The sequence below is a fragment of the Taeniopygia guttata genome, chromosome 6, assembly GCF_048771995.1.
Source record: "Taeniopygia guttata chromosome 6, bTaeGut7.mat, whole genome shotgun sequence".
NCBI lineage: Eukaryota > Metazoa > Chordata > Aves > Passeriformes > Estrildidae > Taeniopygia > Taeniopygia guttata.
In genome coordinates this window covers 11,486,509-11,502,736 of record NC_133031.1, presented here as the reverse complement: position 1 = coordinate 11,502,736, position 16,228 = coordinate 11,486,509, and the positions used below count along the sequence as shown (strand labels likewise).

Genomic DNA, 16,228 nt, shown 5'->3' with positions numbered 1-16,228 from the left:
GCCCCTCTTGGTCCCGCACTGCTGTAGGGAGTGGTGAGAGCTGGGTTGGAACAGCCTGGAAAACACCCTGGCTTTGATGAGGTGGTGAGGAGAGCTAAGTCTGAAAATATTGAGTGGAAATAACACTTGAAAGAGGAATTTACAGGAAAATAGTGCATCATAACTCAGGAGGGGGTGTTGGGTTTGGGACTTTGTCTGCATTATAAATATGAGAGTTACTGAGAAGAGTTGAAGTGGGCTGGTGCCAGACTCTGGGAACTGAAGTTTGGAGAGTTATGAGAAAATGAGCACCTCTGGTTCAGTCAGGAGGCCTCAGACAGTTTACAAGGGAGACTGATCACTCCCTACACCCTGGCTGCAGCTCCATTTGGTGCTGTCCAAAAAGAAAATAAAAGTGTCTAGACTGAAGCCTAGGTAAAACTATAAATGTAACATTGGCCAGTTTCTTAAAGGTGCAAAACCCAACAAATCTGACACTCAACACTTACCATATGTTAGCTTTGAGTCAGCAGATTTTTGGGAGCTTCTTTATCAGGCATATGTACCCTGACTGTGCTTAAGAATTATCAAAGCATTCCTCATGCATGGGGGTTATCTTGGGGTTTCATTTGACGTACAAAAAATTTAAAATATTGCTAACAGATATAGAAACTCTGAATAGTGCATCTCTTAAGAGAAAAGTTTCCATGAAGATCCCGACTTACTTAGTCCGACAATTCTATGATACCAGCTGCTAGAAATAGGCACTTCCCTATATGCCATTGAATTAAAAGTCCTATTTTAAAATAGATTCAATCTGAGAAAGTTTAAGACTATAATTAAACTCTGTGCCCTTCCAATTATTCCTTTTACATTAATCAAGAAAGTGCTGGAAGTGTTAGCAACAGATGAAGAGTACAGTAATGGGCTGCCCTTTACAACTTAGACTTTTACAAATGTCTAGTGACTTTATTTCTTGCTGAAGTAACAAAACTTCGTTGCCAAATAACTCTAAAGTAGAACACATAAGGCCCATTTGTTTTGAAAACAAAACTTATAAAATAAATTTATTAATCAGCAAATAACTTTGAATTATTAATGGTTTCTACTTTTATAGCTGTTCATCCTATAGGTTGGCAAAATTAATATGCATAAACCTGATATTAATGTTAGGTTGCATGAACATAAAAGGAAATTAATGATTGGATTGTTTTTCTTAGCAAATTACCTTCAGGAATTTCAATTGTAATGTTAAAGACTGCAGTAATGAAGCTGAATTTTTGCAGTTTACTTACACATGTTTATAAATAAATCCAAAAATTGTTTTCTTATTTTCCTGATTAAATTGTCATTTTGTATGTGTATGAGAGTTTCCCAACATCTTATGCTGTGATCATGTTTCACTAGCACTGTTCATACCTTACATAAAGTCATGCAAAAAATTCTTGAAGGTTTCATAACCATTCTGGAGACCAAGGAAGAGACTGGTTTTCCAGCAGGACTTAGGAATAGATGTGCTAATTTCCTCAGTGTATGTAATTTAGCTGATAGTTTGTAAAAACGCTAAATTTGCTTTTATAGATCTCCCCTGGAATTTTATGAGAAGCTAAAGAGCTCATTTAGACATTTTACAAATGAAATTGTTCAATTTCATTGGATTCAAAAATTAGTGGATATTAAAAACATTTTTAAAAGAGATGTTTCAGACTCAACTGACTAATTTAATTTGACACTATATTCCTTCAGGTTATTCCAATATTAATTCTACCAGTTTTGGCTGAAGAAAATCTTGAATGTTTTTGTGAAATTATTTTGAGAAATTATTTCCTCACCTACCTCTATTCATAGATTTTACTAATTTTGAGCTCCTAGCAATACTCAAAACAGGCCACTCATGTTTGTAACATGCTTACACTATAAATTCATTCTTTTCCATTTGCTTCATAATAGGATGCAAGTAGAAAGCTTAAGAGGTGCTTAGAGTCCTGGATTTGTTGTGGCTTATGACCTGTACTCAGGAAACAAGCTGTAACAAATACTTCTAAGCAGGTACTTACAATTTGTTGAATTTAAGCAAATGTTTACATTGTGTCATACTGAACCAAAATGAAGGGTCTCAAGAAATATTGACACTATGTTATTAAAGTTGAATATATGAACTGTGATGCCACTCATTACTTACTTCATATTGAGGGAACTTGTCCTCTCCCACAGGCCCCTCCACTGAACACATAAATAAGTCCTTTTCCTCTGCTTTCTTGTACCTTCCAGCAGTAGACAGAGATTCCACTGTGAATAAGAAATTAAAATTAATTTTATACTTCATTCAGTATCAAATTCACTGTCTGGCACAAGATCCTATCAAGTTTAATGATGTCATAAATCTTTCCAAAATCAAATCACCAGAAATGTTTCAAAATGCTGCTGAAGCTGCTTTGCTAAAATTTAAATTTCAGTATAGAAAGACTGTATTTTCTCTATCGCTTATAAATATGTGCCAGAAACCACTTCCTTCAGAAATTTGGCTCGGCACCAGTTGCTGTCCAAAACCTGCTGGTGTTATAATGAAATGCTGCTACTGGTGAGTCCTTGACATTACTGGGTAGTTTCCAAGGCCATTGTATGTTCAGTGCTGGAGATGCATCTTGTGGGGAGAGAAAGAAAGAAGGGAAGGAAAGAATTAAACTGGTATTGTGAAGTTTTTTGCTCATATTGTTTAAAGCTGATAGTCCCAGTCAATGAAGCTTATCACAAAAAAAAAAAAAAAAAAAAGAAACTGATAAAAGAGCTTAAATGTATTTTGCTAACAATTTTTGCTCAGCTGAGATAACTTTTTGCAGAAGATAAAAGTAATATTTAAAGTTCGCTGTTTCATATCCTCTATCATGTAAAGAACTTAAAAAGTGTTTGTCACTTCCACTCAATATAGTGTGGCAGAAAGTCTTTGTTAACAGCATAGTTATCTCCTGAATAATGCAAGGGATTCTTCCAGTGATATTCCTAGCTCTGACAGGGTGGATTATAGTATAATAGGCCAAAAACACAGTCTCAGTCGCCACAGTGATGTTTTTTTCAGGTTTAAACATATAAGCAGAAGCTGCTCTATACAAGATGTGTTATAGGTCAAGTCTAATCAGCTGGCAGAAATCTTTGATTCTTCATCAATTTTTATAGCCAGCAGGGGCTAATGCCTGTTTTATTTGCCAAAACCTTTTTTCCAAATGAGAGCAAAATGCTTTTTTATTATTCAGACTGACTTGCAAGTTATTGTTAAATGTGCAATAGATGATCTTACAAAACTGCACTAGCACAACGAGCACACTATTATAGTAATCTGAGAATAGAAGGTATTTTAGAACAGAAGAGAGGGTTTTTCTCCCTTTGTTAAGCCTTGCCAGGAAACAATGGCTGCATTGGAATATCAGACATTAGTGAATTAGCTCAGTTGGCTCATCTAACACGGTGAAATTTTGAACAAAGGGAACTATGGCTATAAAAGTATCATGGCTATAGCAGAAGATGAAGCAAGCTCTTTCTTACATGAATTTTATTTCTCTCTGCAGGAAACAAACCAAGCAGATTCATGAACAGCTGAAAGAAACGCAGAATAGGAAAACCTACAGTCTAAATGCTTCCAGCATGATGGCAAAGTCAGAGTGTATGGCTCAAAGCCAAGTCCAGCTGCAAAATGTAAGTAATCCTGCCAGCTACAGCACTTAATGGCCTGGCTGAGTTCCTGCTGCTGATGGCAGCACATCGTCATGCTGCTATTAACATCTGAGCAATGGGAACCACAATTCTCACCTCCTTCATAAAATGTTTTCTATCAGGCCTCTTAATGGAGAGCAGAGATTTTTTTCTAAAGTTATTTCAATGGATCCTGGTACATTTTGTTCATGTGGCAGGCTTTGCTGAGCCCCCCAGCTCTGCATTCAGCAGTGGAAATTGCTGTTATAATTTCCAGCAATACCTGAAGTCATGTGTGTCTGTACATGTAGTGGGGGTCCTAGAAATTAAGTAATGTCATGTCTTCCAATAATTTATAAACCTGTGTGAAAAAAAACAGAGATTTGTCACAGTTAATTCAGAGTAAATTCCAAATCTAGAACTAAATTTACACATGTAAACAAATGCCCAAGGGAAGACTGTGCAGATGGTCTCATTTTTCTGGGTCTTTATTTAAAGGTACTTTAGTTTACAGAAAGAAATTAGTCTGTTCAAACTAAATTTGAAATATATTTAATCATTTTCTGAATATAATTATATGTAAGTCATTGCAATCTCACAATCATGAAATATGTAAAGCGCGTTTGAAATAAGGAACTTGAAAACAACCAATTTATTTAGCCCTGGTATTTTTTAGGAAGATATTTTCCAGTATATGTCACATTCTCTTTCCCCTGCTCACACACAGTGCCATCTTACTTTGAACAAAGCCTTTGAAAAAAGGGTCCTAGTAGCAATGTAATAGGAAAATATAAAAGATTTATTAAAACCTTTCTAAATTATTAACTCTTTTTTTTTTTTTTTTAATTATCTTAGTGTTGCTTAAAGGAATGACTGCCTTATTGGCCAGATTCCATCAGAATAGTGGGAGTTTAGCAAAAGTGAGCACTCATGCCCACTTAAACAGACTTCTAATTCACATCCAATTAATTTAGAGATAAATGTAAGCCCTTTTAACCAATTTAGAGTAAGCAGAGCCTCCCTGCTAAGACAGAGGCTTTGAGAGCATTGCTTGTATTCACTAAAAGTTCTGTTTTGTAGAAACACTATTGTGGTGCTCCTATATAAGCTCATGATATGCTTTGTAATTCAGGAAAAAGATACTCTTTCAAGAAGGAAGATAGCTCCCATAAATTGACATAATCACAAATTGTGGAATTTTGTGCAATTTTTTTCTCTCACTTTCAGTTCTTTCGGCCTTATATTATTTCTAGCTCCTAAAAATATGCTGTTGGGAGTATTTTTGGCTGTAATGATGGTAACAAAAGGTAAAGTTCTTGATCCTTTTGTTCTATCCTATGAAATAAGCCTTGGTTAACACTAAGAATATGCTCTTTGGCATTTTCTCACTGTAATTCAGTGCAATATTTTGTCATTTTCTTTTGCTATAACCATAGCCATAATGGCTGAAATAGCAGTTCACAGATTCTGGACATTGAGATTGAACAGCATTGTTATATTTATTATTTTAATCCAAATTTGATTTTCAGTTTTTATTGCATTCAGCCTGACATTATGAGTGCTGGTAATTAACACACCATTTTCTTGTTTTTGTGGCTGTTTGCAGGCAACTGTTTTCTCCTTGCCATTAATGCATTGTCCCTTTGGGAAGATAGGAAGGAAGAAAAACAGAATGACCTTGTGCAGGATGTAGTGTAGCAGTGTCATAACGGTTCCTATTGTTAGGAAGATTTTAGTGCAGGAATGCATGCAGGCAGCTCATGAAATATTTACAAAACTTGCCAGATTGGAGGGGGGGAAAAGGGCAGGGGTTTGGTGAGGCAGCAGAAAAGGGACTTTGGAAAGGTATTTTGTAGGGATGGCTGAGTGACTCCCCCTCAGAAAGCAGAGATCTGCCTCGGGCGTATCTGCTGGGTGGGAAGGGGATCGGGCAGCCTGGATGTGATCCCACTGTCATTCCCATCTGCAGCTGCCCCTGCATGGGCCTGGGGGAAATCCTAGTTCTCTTCACTTCCAGGAGCTAATAATAAACTTAAATAAATGAGGGCAATTACTTTCTGGAGACTACTACTCCTAACTGGCACTTTGGTTTAGGTAATCCTAGAAGTTGTTTCTTTTCCCACTCCATGTGCTCCCCATACAAGCAAGAGAGTTTTCCCATTTTTGCCACCTTTCTGTCTTTCCCTAGAAGATTATCTCAGATTTTTCTCTTGTCTCTTTTGAATAGACCTTGTGATGTTTTCAGGCTTTTCACACAGCTCTTTCTTCTTCAGAGGAGGAGAATGCTTTTGTGGAAACCTGAGAAAAGTTGCATAAGGTTCTTTATTCTTGATGACTATTCTGAAAGAACCATCACCTTTTGACTGAGAGGCTGCTATATTTACTTAAGGGCTCATCTATCTTTCCAAATGTGTTGCTTTAGAAGGAGGTTTAACTTATTTCCCAAGGCCCAGGGTATAGCAGACAAGGTTTCAAGTGGTTTGTGGCTATAAAGAGCTTCACCAATCTCAATGAAGTAATTCTTCCTCCCATAATCAAGTGTATTACATCTCCTCCACTCCCTGCCTCTGCTCCATTGTGATTCTGAAAAGTGAAATAAAGGGTTGGATTTTGTCAAGACAACTGTGTTCTCTCTGAAGTCCTGCTACTCATCACTGGTAATTGTGCTCACCTGTCTTATCCTCGGGTAGCGATTTCATTATTTTCTTACAGGTACAAATTAGATGAAAAATACTGCATGCTGTAAGAAGGAATCATAAATATCTCTTTCAACACAGCTCCTAGGATTTCCTGAATCTCCTCCAAGTCCACTGCTTTTCCCAAACATTCTGGCAGCAACACACTTAAATTCTTGCTAGGTGGTTCTTGCTAGGATTTCTAACCTCTTGGATTTAAAGACTAATGCACTGGTAATCTTGCCATAATTCTTCAGCCAGGAAGAGATGTGGCAGCTTTTAACCTTTGTGGTACACAGGAGATGGAGATTAATTTCACCTAATGCATGAAACCTGAGGCTTCCCAAGTATTATGTACCCCTTCCCAAAGAGATCATGCTCCTTTCAAGAGATATTGAGAGCTGCAGCAAACAGGTCTCCACATAACCAAAAGGAAGGAAATTGTCATCCTCCCAATCCAGAAAGACAAGTGCTTGGTGAACCCTCATACACCATGCAGGTGGCAGAAGGAGTTGGGGTGGCTTCTGATTCCTACCAACTTTTTTCACATATAGTAGAGGGTCTCTTTTTAAATTGTCACAACTTGGTAAATACATTATGGACAAAAAATTTAAAAAGAGTCAGCTGAAACCTTGACATTCCTTTCATGATTCAGAGAATTGTCATGGCTTTTTAGAGTGGCCTTTTTCATCCTCGTGGTTTTTAATACCTTCTTCCATGGTACCAGGGGATCTATTAATTTCCCATCACTGTCCCTCTGAGGTGGTTAATATGCTTTTCAGGCTGTACTGTGTGGTTTCAATTTTCACTACACTTGTTTCTAGTAGCTTGCAACCACTAGCTTCAGGTTTCTGAAATTCTTATAATGAGGGACAAAAAATGTTCCTTTTGCATCTTTTTGCCTTTTGTTCTTAGTAGGAAGAACTAAAATCTTTTCAGTCACTGTGATAGAAATGCAATTAATATATGTCAAGCAAGAGATACTTTAAACCTTTTAAAGGAGTACTCTGTGGGTTTACATGAATTACCATTTGATTTATCAGCTGAGATCGGGAGCAAATTTCCCATTTCTGTATCACATGGCTACTTAGGAAAAAGTGCCAGAATAGACAAACCTGAATTCCTCTGTCTAGAGGCAGTGTTGGCAACAAAACATACAGAGCATAGGGAAACAGTAAGGATGTTAAATGTACCACCTGATGAGCTTTTGGGCAAGCTCAGCCCCCTCAGAAAAATCACTGGCTCTTTTCCTCCTTGAGGCAACCTCTCTAAATGTCATTCCAAGCTGACCCCTCTGCCTTCTCAGTTCTCCTTGGAATGGGATCCCCACATTAACCTCTCTTCCAGTGAATTTCTGGACCTTTTACTATTTTGGAGGAATCACTGAGTGGGAGGAGCTAAGTAAAGCCCGGGGGTGGGATGGGTGTTTTGGTTTGCACAACACCAGGCCAGCAGGGTCAAGCTACTCTGCAGCATTCGAGTGGCATTTGCTATCCCTGAGCCTTACATTTCAGAACAGGGAATTCAAGGTGTAGAGCAGAGGAGTTATGTGCTCACAGTAATGCAGCAGGTCAGTGACAAAGACTGATTTCTTATCTCCTGGCTCAGGCTGCCTTCACAGATTCACTTAGCATTACCTAGCAGGCGGTGGAATTTTTATTGTCAAGAAGGTTGAGTAATTGCACGTAATAGATTATTTTCTCCAAGAAACAATGAACAATTGAAAATTTGCAAAATGTTTTTTTTTAAGCTATCATTATTCTTTAGTTTATTTAGCCATATGCCTCAGTGTTTGCAGTAATTGCTCAAACAAGAACAGATAATTAACAAAGAAGGCAATAAAACCATTAAAAGACCCAAATACAGAGAAGCTTTCAGTGATGCTTTCAACCTACTGGAACAGGCCTTTGAAAGGGTCTCACAGCTTGTTTTCCATCATGGCTGAGTATTCAGCAGCTCAATAGTCAGAGGCTTCCATCGAGCTCAGCCCAGGTGAGAACTGAGCTGTGAGAGCAGCAGGATGAGCCCTGCTGGGATGTGGCTGGGAAATGATCCCATAATGTACCTCTGGGAGCACCAGCTGATACTGCTGCAAGCTCTCCACAAAAGTGTGAAGGTGTTTTCCTCCAGAGGTAATCCTAGAGAATGGATGTGGCACCTGGAGTTAAGCTAAACGAGAATTTTAATATTTTAAATATATTAAAATGTATTAATAACCTGGTGTATCCAGATCTGTTCAATTACATTGTTAGACTTCCCGGTATATTCACACCCTCAATTTAAACTCTAATTCACATTTTCATTGTAATGAAATGTTAGGCATGTTATGACTGTGTATTAAGTGACATATCTGAAAAAGGGACAAATGTTCACTTAGGGGGAAAAATACCCTTTGTAGGCTGTGCCTGAGTGGTGCTGGACCTTCATTAAAGTTTGCTGATCAGCATCAGAGCAGCTTCTGGCGTCCTGGTGTTCCTCAGCTGTGATGAGGAAAGGCTCTGTGTACCCCTGCTCCAGCCCACATCCACCTGAAACAAGGATGTAGCAAAAGGCAGGGCTTATCTCTGCTCTCCATGATTTACTTCTTACTCTTGGTCTTATAGGCCATTCAGGCCTTCAGTTTTGTACCATGAACAAACTCAAAAAAAGGACAGAAATAGCTTCTTGGCACTAGCAGGCCATTCTTTACATAGCTCAAATTGATTTATTCAGGTCAGAAATCAAAGCCAGTTTCATTTCTGCAGCTGGCAAGATAACTATTAAAGTTTAAAACCCTCACCAATGCGAGTACCTTAAAAATCATATTTCTGTCTGAATATTTTATCTACAACATTTACAAGTGACATCTAAGATCATGGCAACTGAAAGAAATGGGAGTGGAATATGTTTCTTCTTATTATTTCAGTTGTGTTTACTTCATGCATGCATCACCATTTTGCATATTGCCACTCACAGCTTTGCCTTCAGAAAAACAAAAGCAATGATTCTGTGTTTAGCATGGGTATTCCACTCAACAGAAAGAGGGAGAAAAGCAGTGGAGAAAAATTTGAAGAGCTGTGATTTTATCTATAGGAATTCGTCATAAGAAGTCTGACTGGCTGGACTAAAAGTATATGTGACCTATTTTTAAAAGAGAATATTCTTGTATGAATTTCCTTTTTGATCTTGCTGAAGTCTATAGAAATGTAGATAAGAATAAGTGAGAGTCAGAAAATAATAGTCTGTTGTTTGAATGAGTTACTGGTCTTTTGTTGGACAAAACTAATAATTATGAAGAACTGTCTTTTGAAAGAATTCTTACTATCCTCTCCATGAATTTATATGCTATTGTATTCTAACAAGACATTTTTCACCACTGTGATTTTTTCCTAATATTTTAATTTGTATTTTCTTCCTAAAATATGTAATCATGTAATTGCTGCCATGATAGCAAGCTATTTTAAAGATAGCATGAATATCTATGTGTCTAGTACTAAAAATAAAATAAACAGCACAATGAAAACAGACCTACTAGTTTTCGTGCAGGTTCTTGTAATGCAAAGTAAAAAGTCTGACAAGTGCTTTATTTTTCACACCTGAATGGAAACATGAGTTACACTCTCATATCTCTGAGATATTGCCCAGTGACCACCAACAACATTGAATCTTCTCACAAGCCCAAGTGCAGCTTTTTCTATACTTCAACTTTACGGCCCCATTCTGGTTGAGAGACTTTTTTTTTGTTTTTGCAGTTGAATCACAAAGCAAGAACAAATCTGTTCATGTCTAGTGTCTGCTTTGCAGACCTTTGTGTCTCACTCTGTGCCCAGAGACTGCCCTACGCCCACACCTGCCTCAAGAAGAATTATGTTTACACTGTTCTCACTAGCACAGATACCCCCAGGTCAAAAGATTCAGACTGGTTCAGAAAGATATCTGTCTCTGTGGATAGGATTCAAATATTTTTCTTACTTATCTGATGACACAAGTGCTGTTTCAGTTTGGTTTTCATAGTTGTACATGCTGATGATGAATGCAGTGTTTGACTGAAATCACCAAAGGACCCAAGAAGTTGCTGGCTGTCCTCTGAGATGTGTTTTGTGATCTGTCTCTGCATGGACAGCCACAAAAACAGACTTCTAGTCAAAGGGATCATTGTTCCCATCATTGTGGGCAGATCAGTCTGTAATTTTGTTGCTGAGGCTCACATCAGTGTTTTAATATGCAGAACGTAATGGGGTAATGGTTACTAGCCCTTTCTGCTGTGTAAACAATACTGAATGATTGTGTTACTTGCATTGCCTAATTTTGATTTAAAAATGCACTAGAGCATTTCTTACCCTGCTCTGATATGAATTCAGAGTGAATAGCATCAACAATGTACTTTGTCTTGTGAGTATTAATTAACTTTATTCTCTCTGCTGCAGTATTCAAAACCAGATCGGCACCCGGGGCCCATTCTGCACAAAGTTATGGAGTCGAGCTTTTCAGGCACTCAGTCTTTCCCAGAGGCCTTGTCTCCTGACAGAGGAGCCCAGCCCATCAAGCACCACAGGTGAGCAAACATCTGTCTGTGAGAGCTGCCTGGAGAGGCTGGGTGGTGCTGTGCTGGGGCTGGGGGAGCTGCTGAGTGCCCTGGTGCCAGCAGAGCCCCAGCCAGCGTACGGAGCAGATGTCCGAGTATTTTCTTAGCTGCAGACATAAAAGGTAATAGGGATGCTCACTGCCTTCCTCTGTGGGTCATGCCAGTCCTGCAGGAAGCTTTTACAGACACCATCCGAGCTGCAGGCACTGCCCAGCCAGTGGAACAGCTGTGGCAGGAGGAGCCATTAAAAACAAGACTTTACTTATCAGAGTTCATGAAGTTAATGACTCATTTGCTGCAGAAAGACTTGGTTGCAAACTTCCAGCCTTTTTCACCGTTTCCTTAAACAAAAGATACATGAAAGGAATAATGACTTATTTGTGAAAACACGGTGGCCTTTGAAAACAAGGCTTAAAAATTTTTGGACGGTTGTTTCCAAGCGGAAAAAAAAAAAAAAAAAAAAAGAGGAATGTCACCCATCACTGAATGAGATTCAGAATAGAATTCTGCTTCTAACTTTTTTTTTGGATGAGAAAGATTGCAGGTGCTTCATTACAGGACTAGAAACCAAACTGGGGTCTGGTACAAGCAATAATGTTGGTGGAATGACAGTGGTAATATCTGGTCCAGTGCACAGAGAGAGGGAAAAAAGACTGAGAAAAATGAGTTTGGAATTTTTTCAGCTAGATAATCTGGAGTGGAAGACATGTTTATTAAAAGGATTTTCTTTTTTAATTACTTTAAAAAAAAGTCTGGGATTGCATGAGGTTATGATCAGGCTTCTGTAGCATTTGGTGCATTTTCAGTGGAGTCTCTCAGCCAGCTATGTGGTTTTTTTCTCATTTGAATGAGTGATTTACTTAACCTACAAAATGCCGCATGTAAACCAGAAAGGGATATTTGGGTCCTATCTATTTTACCTTACTTAAGGCTTTAATTTGTCATGAAAAAAATAATGCCAGTTGTCATGTCAAATCCATTTCTTAGGTCCTTTTCCGTATTACACAGAAATTTTCAAAACATGCTTAATAATTTTATTAAACATACATGAACTATGGGACTGTTGCCTAGAATGCTTTCTACAGAAGTTCTGGGAAGAATTTTATCATCATTTAGTCACAACATGAAGTTCAGAGAAAAACTCATTCCCTTACCGTTTAATATTGTGATTGCAATATCCAAGAAATGTCTTTGCTTTAGAAGCAAAGAAGTGGGATGACTAGTTAATTTATAAAGAATTCTTCTGTAGTTTTAGAGCTTAAGATTTATTATAAGAGGCCCTTCTTTTATAAAATGTTTATATGAATGTTTAAGACTTGCAAGACTGTCTCTAATTTATGTACCAAATAAAAGCTTCCTAATTTATTTTTTAAATAGTGTTCACTGTGGACAAATGGTCAAATATGGTAAAATGAGGATTTTATACTAAATATCTCTTAATTTCATTCCAAATCTGACTGAACCTGGAAAAATCATATCAGCTCTGAAGAATTTCTCTTTTATGCATTTCTAAATTCTATTGTTTTATTTCTGCTTGCTACAGAAATACTTTCCTCTACATCCAGACCTGTTTTCTCTGCTGGTGTTTTCAAGGATGATGGGTGATCATTTCTTAAAATCAGGAGCTGGCTGTTTCCAGGTTCTGAAACCAATACATTTTGGCCTGGAAGTACGACTGTCAGTGTAGGGACTCATTTGGAGTTGCTGAAACGTGACTGACGGAGACTGGATAATTATTTCACTCAGATTATGGATAATAGCAATTTTCTGTCTTAACAAACCCCAGCTACACAAAAAGAATTAATGCAGAGGTTAAGTTGAAAACTGAAATTTAATCTCAAAAAATATTTAGCCTGTGTTATTATTATTCTCCTAAAACATTTTGCCTGCATTGTGCACTGCTGTTACCGTAGAAGAATGTTACTTCTTCTGCTTGCATATGTAAAATAACTCTTAGAGATTTCAGAATTCAAAATTAACAAATGTGTTTAATCAGTAAACTTCCTGCATCGTATACAATATGCTCAAAAATTTGTCTTGGATTATGTGTTGATCTTGGTAAGAAGGAAATTCATACTTTCTTATTTTCTGATAGATAGAAATAAATTAGAGTTTTGTTAATTATGGGTTGAGTTGTGATCCCTTTGAATAGCAGTTTCCTTGGTAATTAGTCATCCTGACTTTCATTCATGGATCCAGTCATCCTTGATTTTAGAGGGATTCATTTCATACAATGCCATGATGAAAGTCAAATGCATATGCTTTCAGCCTGGAGCAGTTGTATTGTCTTACAAAAATGTCAAAATAGGATAAATTTACCCTAAAATTAATAATAATTTATGTTTTCATTTTTAATGAACTTTTCACACCACAAAAAGCATGGAAAAGATTTTATTTTTTCATTTGGGAAGCATTTTACTCTTTATGCTGCTAATATAAGTGATTCAGTTTACAGTAGAGGAAATAGTAGATTAAAGTTATTCTGTAAATAAGGCTATTGAATTTCAAAGAGCAAGTATAAACTGAAGCAACTAAGAATGTAAGGGCAGTGGAAGCCTGAAAGGAAGAAAGTGTAAGGAATCTGCTATTTTCCCAAAGAAAAAGCAAAACAGATGGTGAGACAGAGATAATAATTGAAGCAGTTAGGGAAATCCTGAATTAATAGATTCCATTTTTAATGAGAAATTGGGATGACTATTTGAGGACAAAGGTAGAATATGAACAGAATGAAATGCATGACAATAGACATTCCTACAGTCAAAGTGGAAGTAAAATATGGAAATCAAAGCTCTCAAGATGGTTTGGTTAATCTTGATCAAAGAAAAAAAATTTGGAAGAAAACCAGTTCAAAAATTTCGTGTCTGGGAGCAAAATCTATAAAAATGGGAACTGTGACATGAGACGATGGATTAGCAAGTGTAAAATATTTAGGAAGATGAGGAATGTATCAAAGTAGGAACCAATTACACTGAATTTGAACAGTCAAGACTTTAGGCCAAATGTGGGGGAAGAGGATTCTTGCGGTAGATATAAAAAAGGCCAAAAATTGTTTACTATCTTACCAACAGCAGGTACTGCAACATATGCACTGCTGATTGCATGTGTATTTGGTAGGGGTGATAGATCTCTACACAAGCTCAGTCACTGTTGTCATATGTGTCTAATGCCTTTAAGAGGAGAAAGTAGGGAGAGGCAGAAAAACCCTAATGTGTATGCACAGAGGTGCTTAAAAGGCAGATATGAAGGACTTGTGTTGGCAAGGTAAGACATTCACCAGGGCAGCACTCAAAGAATTGGTCAACACTGGGGACAGGCTTTTTCGGTGCCTGAACGAAGGTCACTGGACAAAGCTGGAACACAGCAGAGTGTGAGAATGTGCCACGGTTATCTCACCTGGTACAAGTGCCCTCCCAATGCCACATTGCATTCCCAAGCCGAGCTGAGGAATAAATGATTCATGTTCCATGGAAAGTGTCAGAAGTCTGTTTTATGCCAGCCTTCAGTTCAGGAGACTGGAAAGGGTGTATGACTGCTGCTTATGAATACATGAGAGCAAGCACAACGAGAAGCAGAAGACCTATTTAAAAGGAAGGAGTGTGGTGGCACATATACCAGCTGAATATTCATCAGAAATAATTTTAAACTGAAAAGTCTCAAGGTTTTCAATACAAAATAACTTTCTGTAATAGTAGCCTGGATATCAACATCAGTTTAGGATGGAGGGTGATCTGTGCACTACAGGAATATGATGAGGTTATGGCAGATGATTAAACTCAGTGCAACTGATGTACCTCAAATGCTCTATTCCCTTTTCCTTTTGTTCTATCACCAGGATGGTGACCAGATGACACAGATAGCATTGAAAGATTTTCTTAGAGTTCCAAAGTCCCTGAGTAGCCTCAAAACAGACTATTCCCAAATACAAGAATATTATGAAGGAATCAATAATGCTCACATTTCAGAAACCAAGAAGATATTTTATTATTTATTGATACTGTAATCAGTTGAAAGTCTCAGTAGTTGATCCATACAAATGTTAGCAGTAGATTGTCTGACAGCCTAAAAAGGGAGTCTTCTGAGGGAATATCAGAGGACACTGCCTGGCAGCTGGCTCAGTCATTGGAGTATGTATTTACTGGGTGCTTTGTAATTAACTCAGAAGTCGTACAGAAGGATTCCAGAGTTACTGCAAAAACACTGCTGGTCTTCTCTTCATGAGCATGGGTAACTGCACTTGGGAGTTGTGTATGCCCCAAGAAGAGATTACTCCACCTGTAGGATCAGATTTTGTTTTCACTCAGTTGCTCAACCCAAAGAAAATTCTCACACAAAACAACTGGCAAGAATGAATCCCAGGTTCTTAATTAACCTTAGGATGGTTAAACTGCTTTTTTCAAAACATTAATTCATCAGAATTGTATTTCCCCCTCGTTTATGCATCACTTGTGAACCACTTCATACATATCCTGATTTTTTATTCTGGAGTAATTGATTGGTAGATTTTAAAGACATATCTGCTGCAGCTTTATGTATTGGTCTGTTTTACTGAATGGCTCACTTATGTGGGCTGGTTTCTTTTACTCAGTTAGACTGGTGTGCAGGGAGAAAGAAACCACAATGTTGGCTAAAGGAAAATAAATTCCCTGAAGAAAAAAACCATTCCAAAAACCATTGTTTGCCTGAGAGGGAAGAATTTTTCACATGAGCAATTGAGAAGTCTGAGAGGGACATTACATTTGCATTGCTGATATTCATATCAGTTTTGTGTAAAAGGAAAAGCTTTTTGCTGTAGATCCTTTTCCATAGAAGTTTTAACAGAAATTCTTAGGGGTTTTTTTGGTGCCTGGAGAAACAACTGTTATTCTGCAGCTTGCAGCTGCACTGTCTGTAAGTATTTCCTGATCTTTAGTGAATTTGTCTTGTCCATGACCTCAAATGATTTTTTGTTCTTCCTTCATTTTTGTTTTGGTTTTGATTTGTTTTTTCTGACAGAATTATTTAAAACATAAGAACCTCACAAATTATATCCATCACAAATTATTCATTCACCTGCATATTTTGAGATTCCCTGCTGTATTAATCTCAGGCTCTCCTGAGCAGAAATTATCAATTATTTTGTTACGTGGTAGTGTTATTTTACAGAATATAAACTGTAACTTGCAACTCAAACTCGGCCTTCAGAACTGAGAGGCCAGTATTTCAGGTTTTTAAAAAGGTTTTTTCACAGCCTCCTTAATAGCAAAGGAAAAATCTTTTTAAGCAAGTATGAAAAATCCTGGAGGGAATGTTATTGCTATGGGTTGTTGGTCTTTTCAATAAAAAG

At 37.5% G+C, this 16,228-nt stretch overlaps 1 protein-coding gene across 4 annotated transcripts in view; it reads left to right on the top strand.

The window, feature by feature from the left end:
- NRG3 (neuregulin 3) overlaps window positions 1-16,228 on the top strand; it is a 392,904-nt gene that overhangs the window by 360,225 nt on the left and 16,451 nt on the right. For all 4 annotated transcript variants that reach the window (XM_072930981.1, XM_072930980.1, XM_030275862.4 and 1 more), the window contains exons 6-7: window positions 3,543-3,669; window positions 10,748-10,875. In XM_072930981.1, coding sequence (XP_072787082.1) covers window positions 3,543-3,669; window positions 10,748-10,875 — 255 coding nt within the window. The remainder of the gene's footprint in view (window positions 1-3,542; window positions 3,670-10,747; window positions 10,876-16,228) is intronic.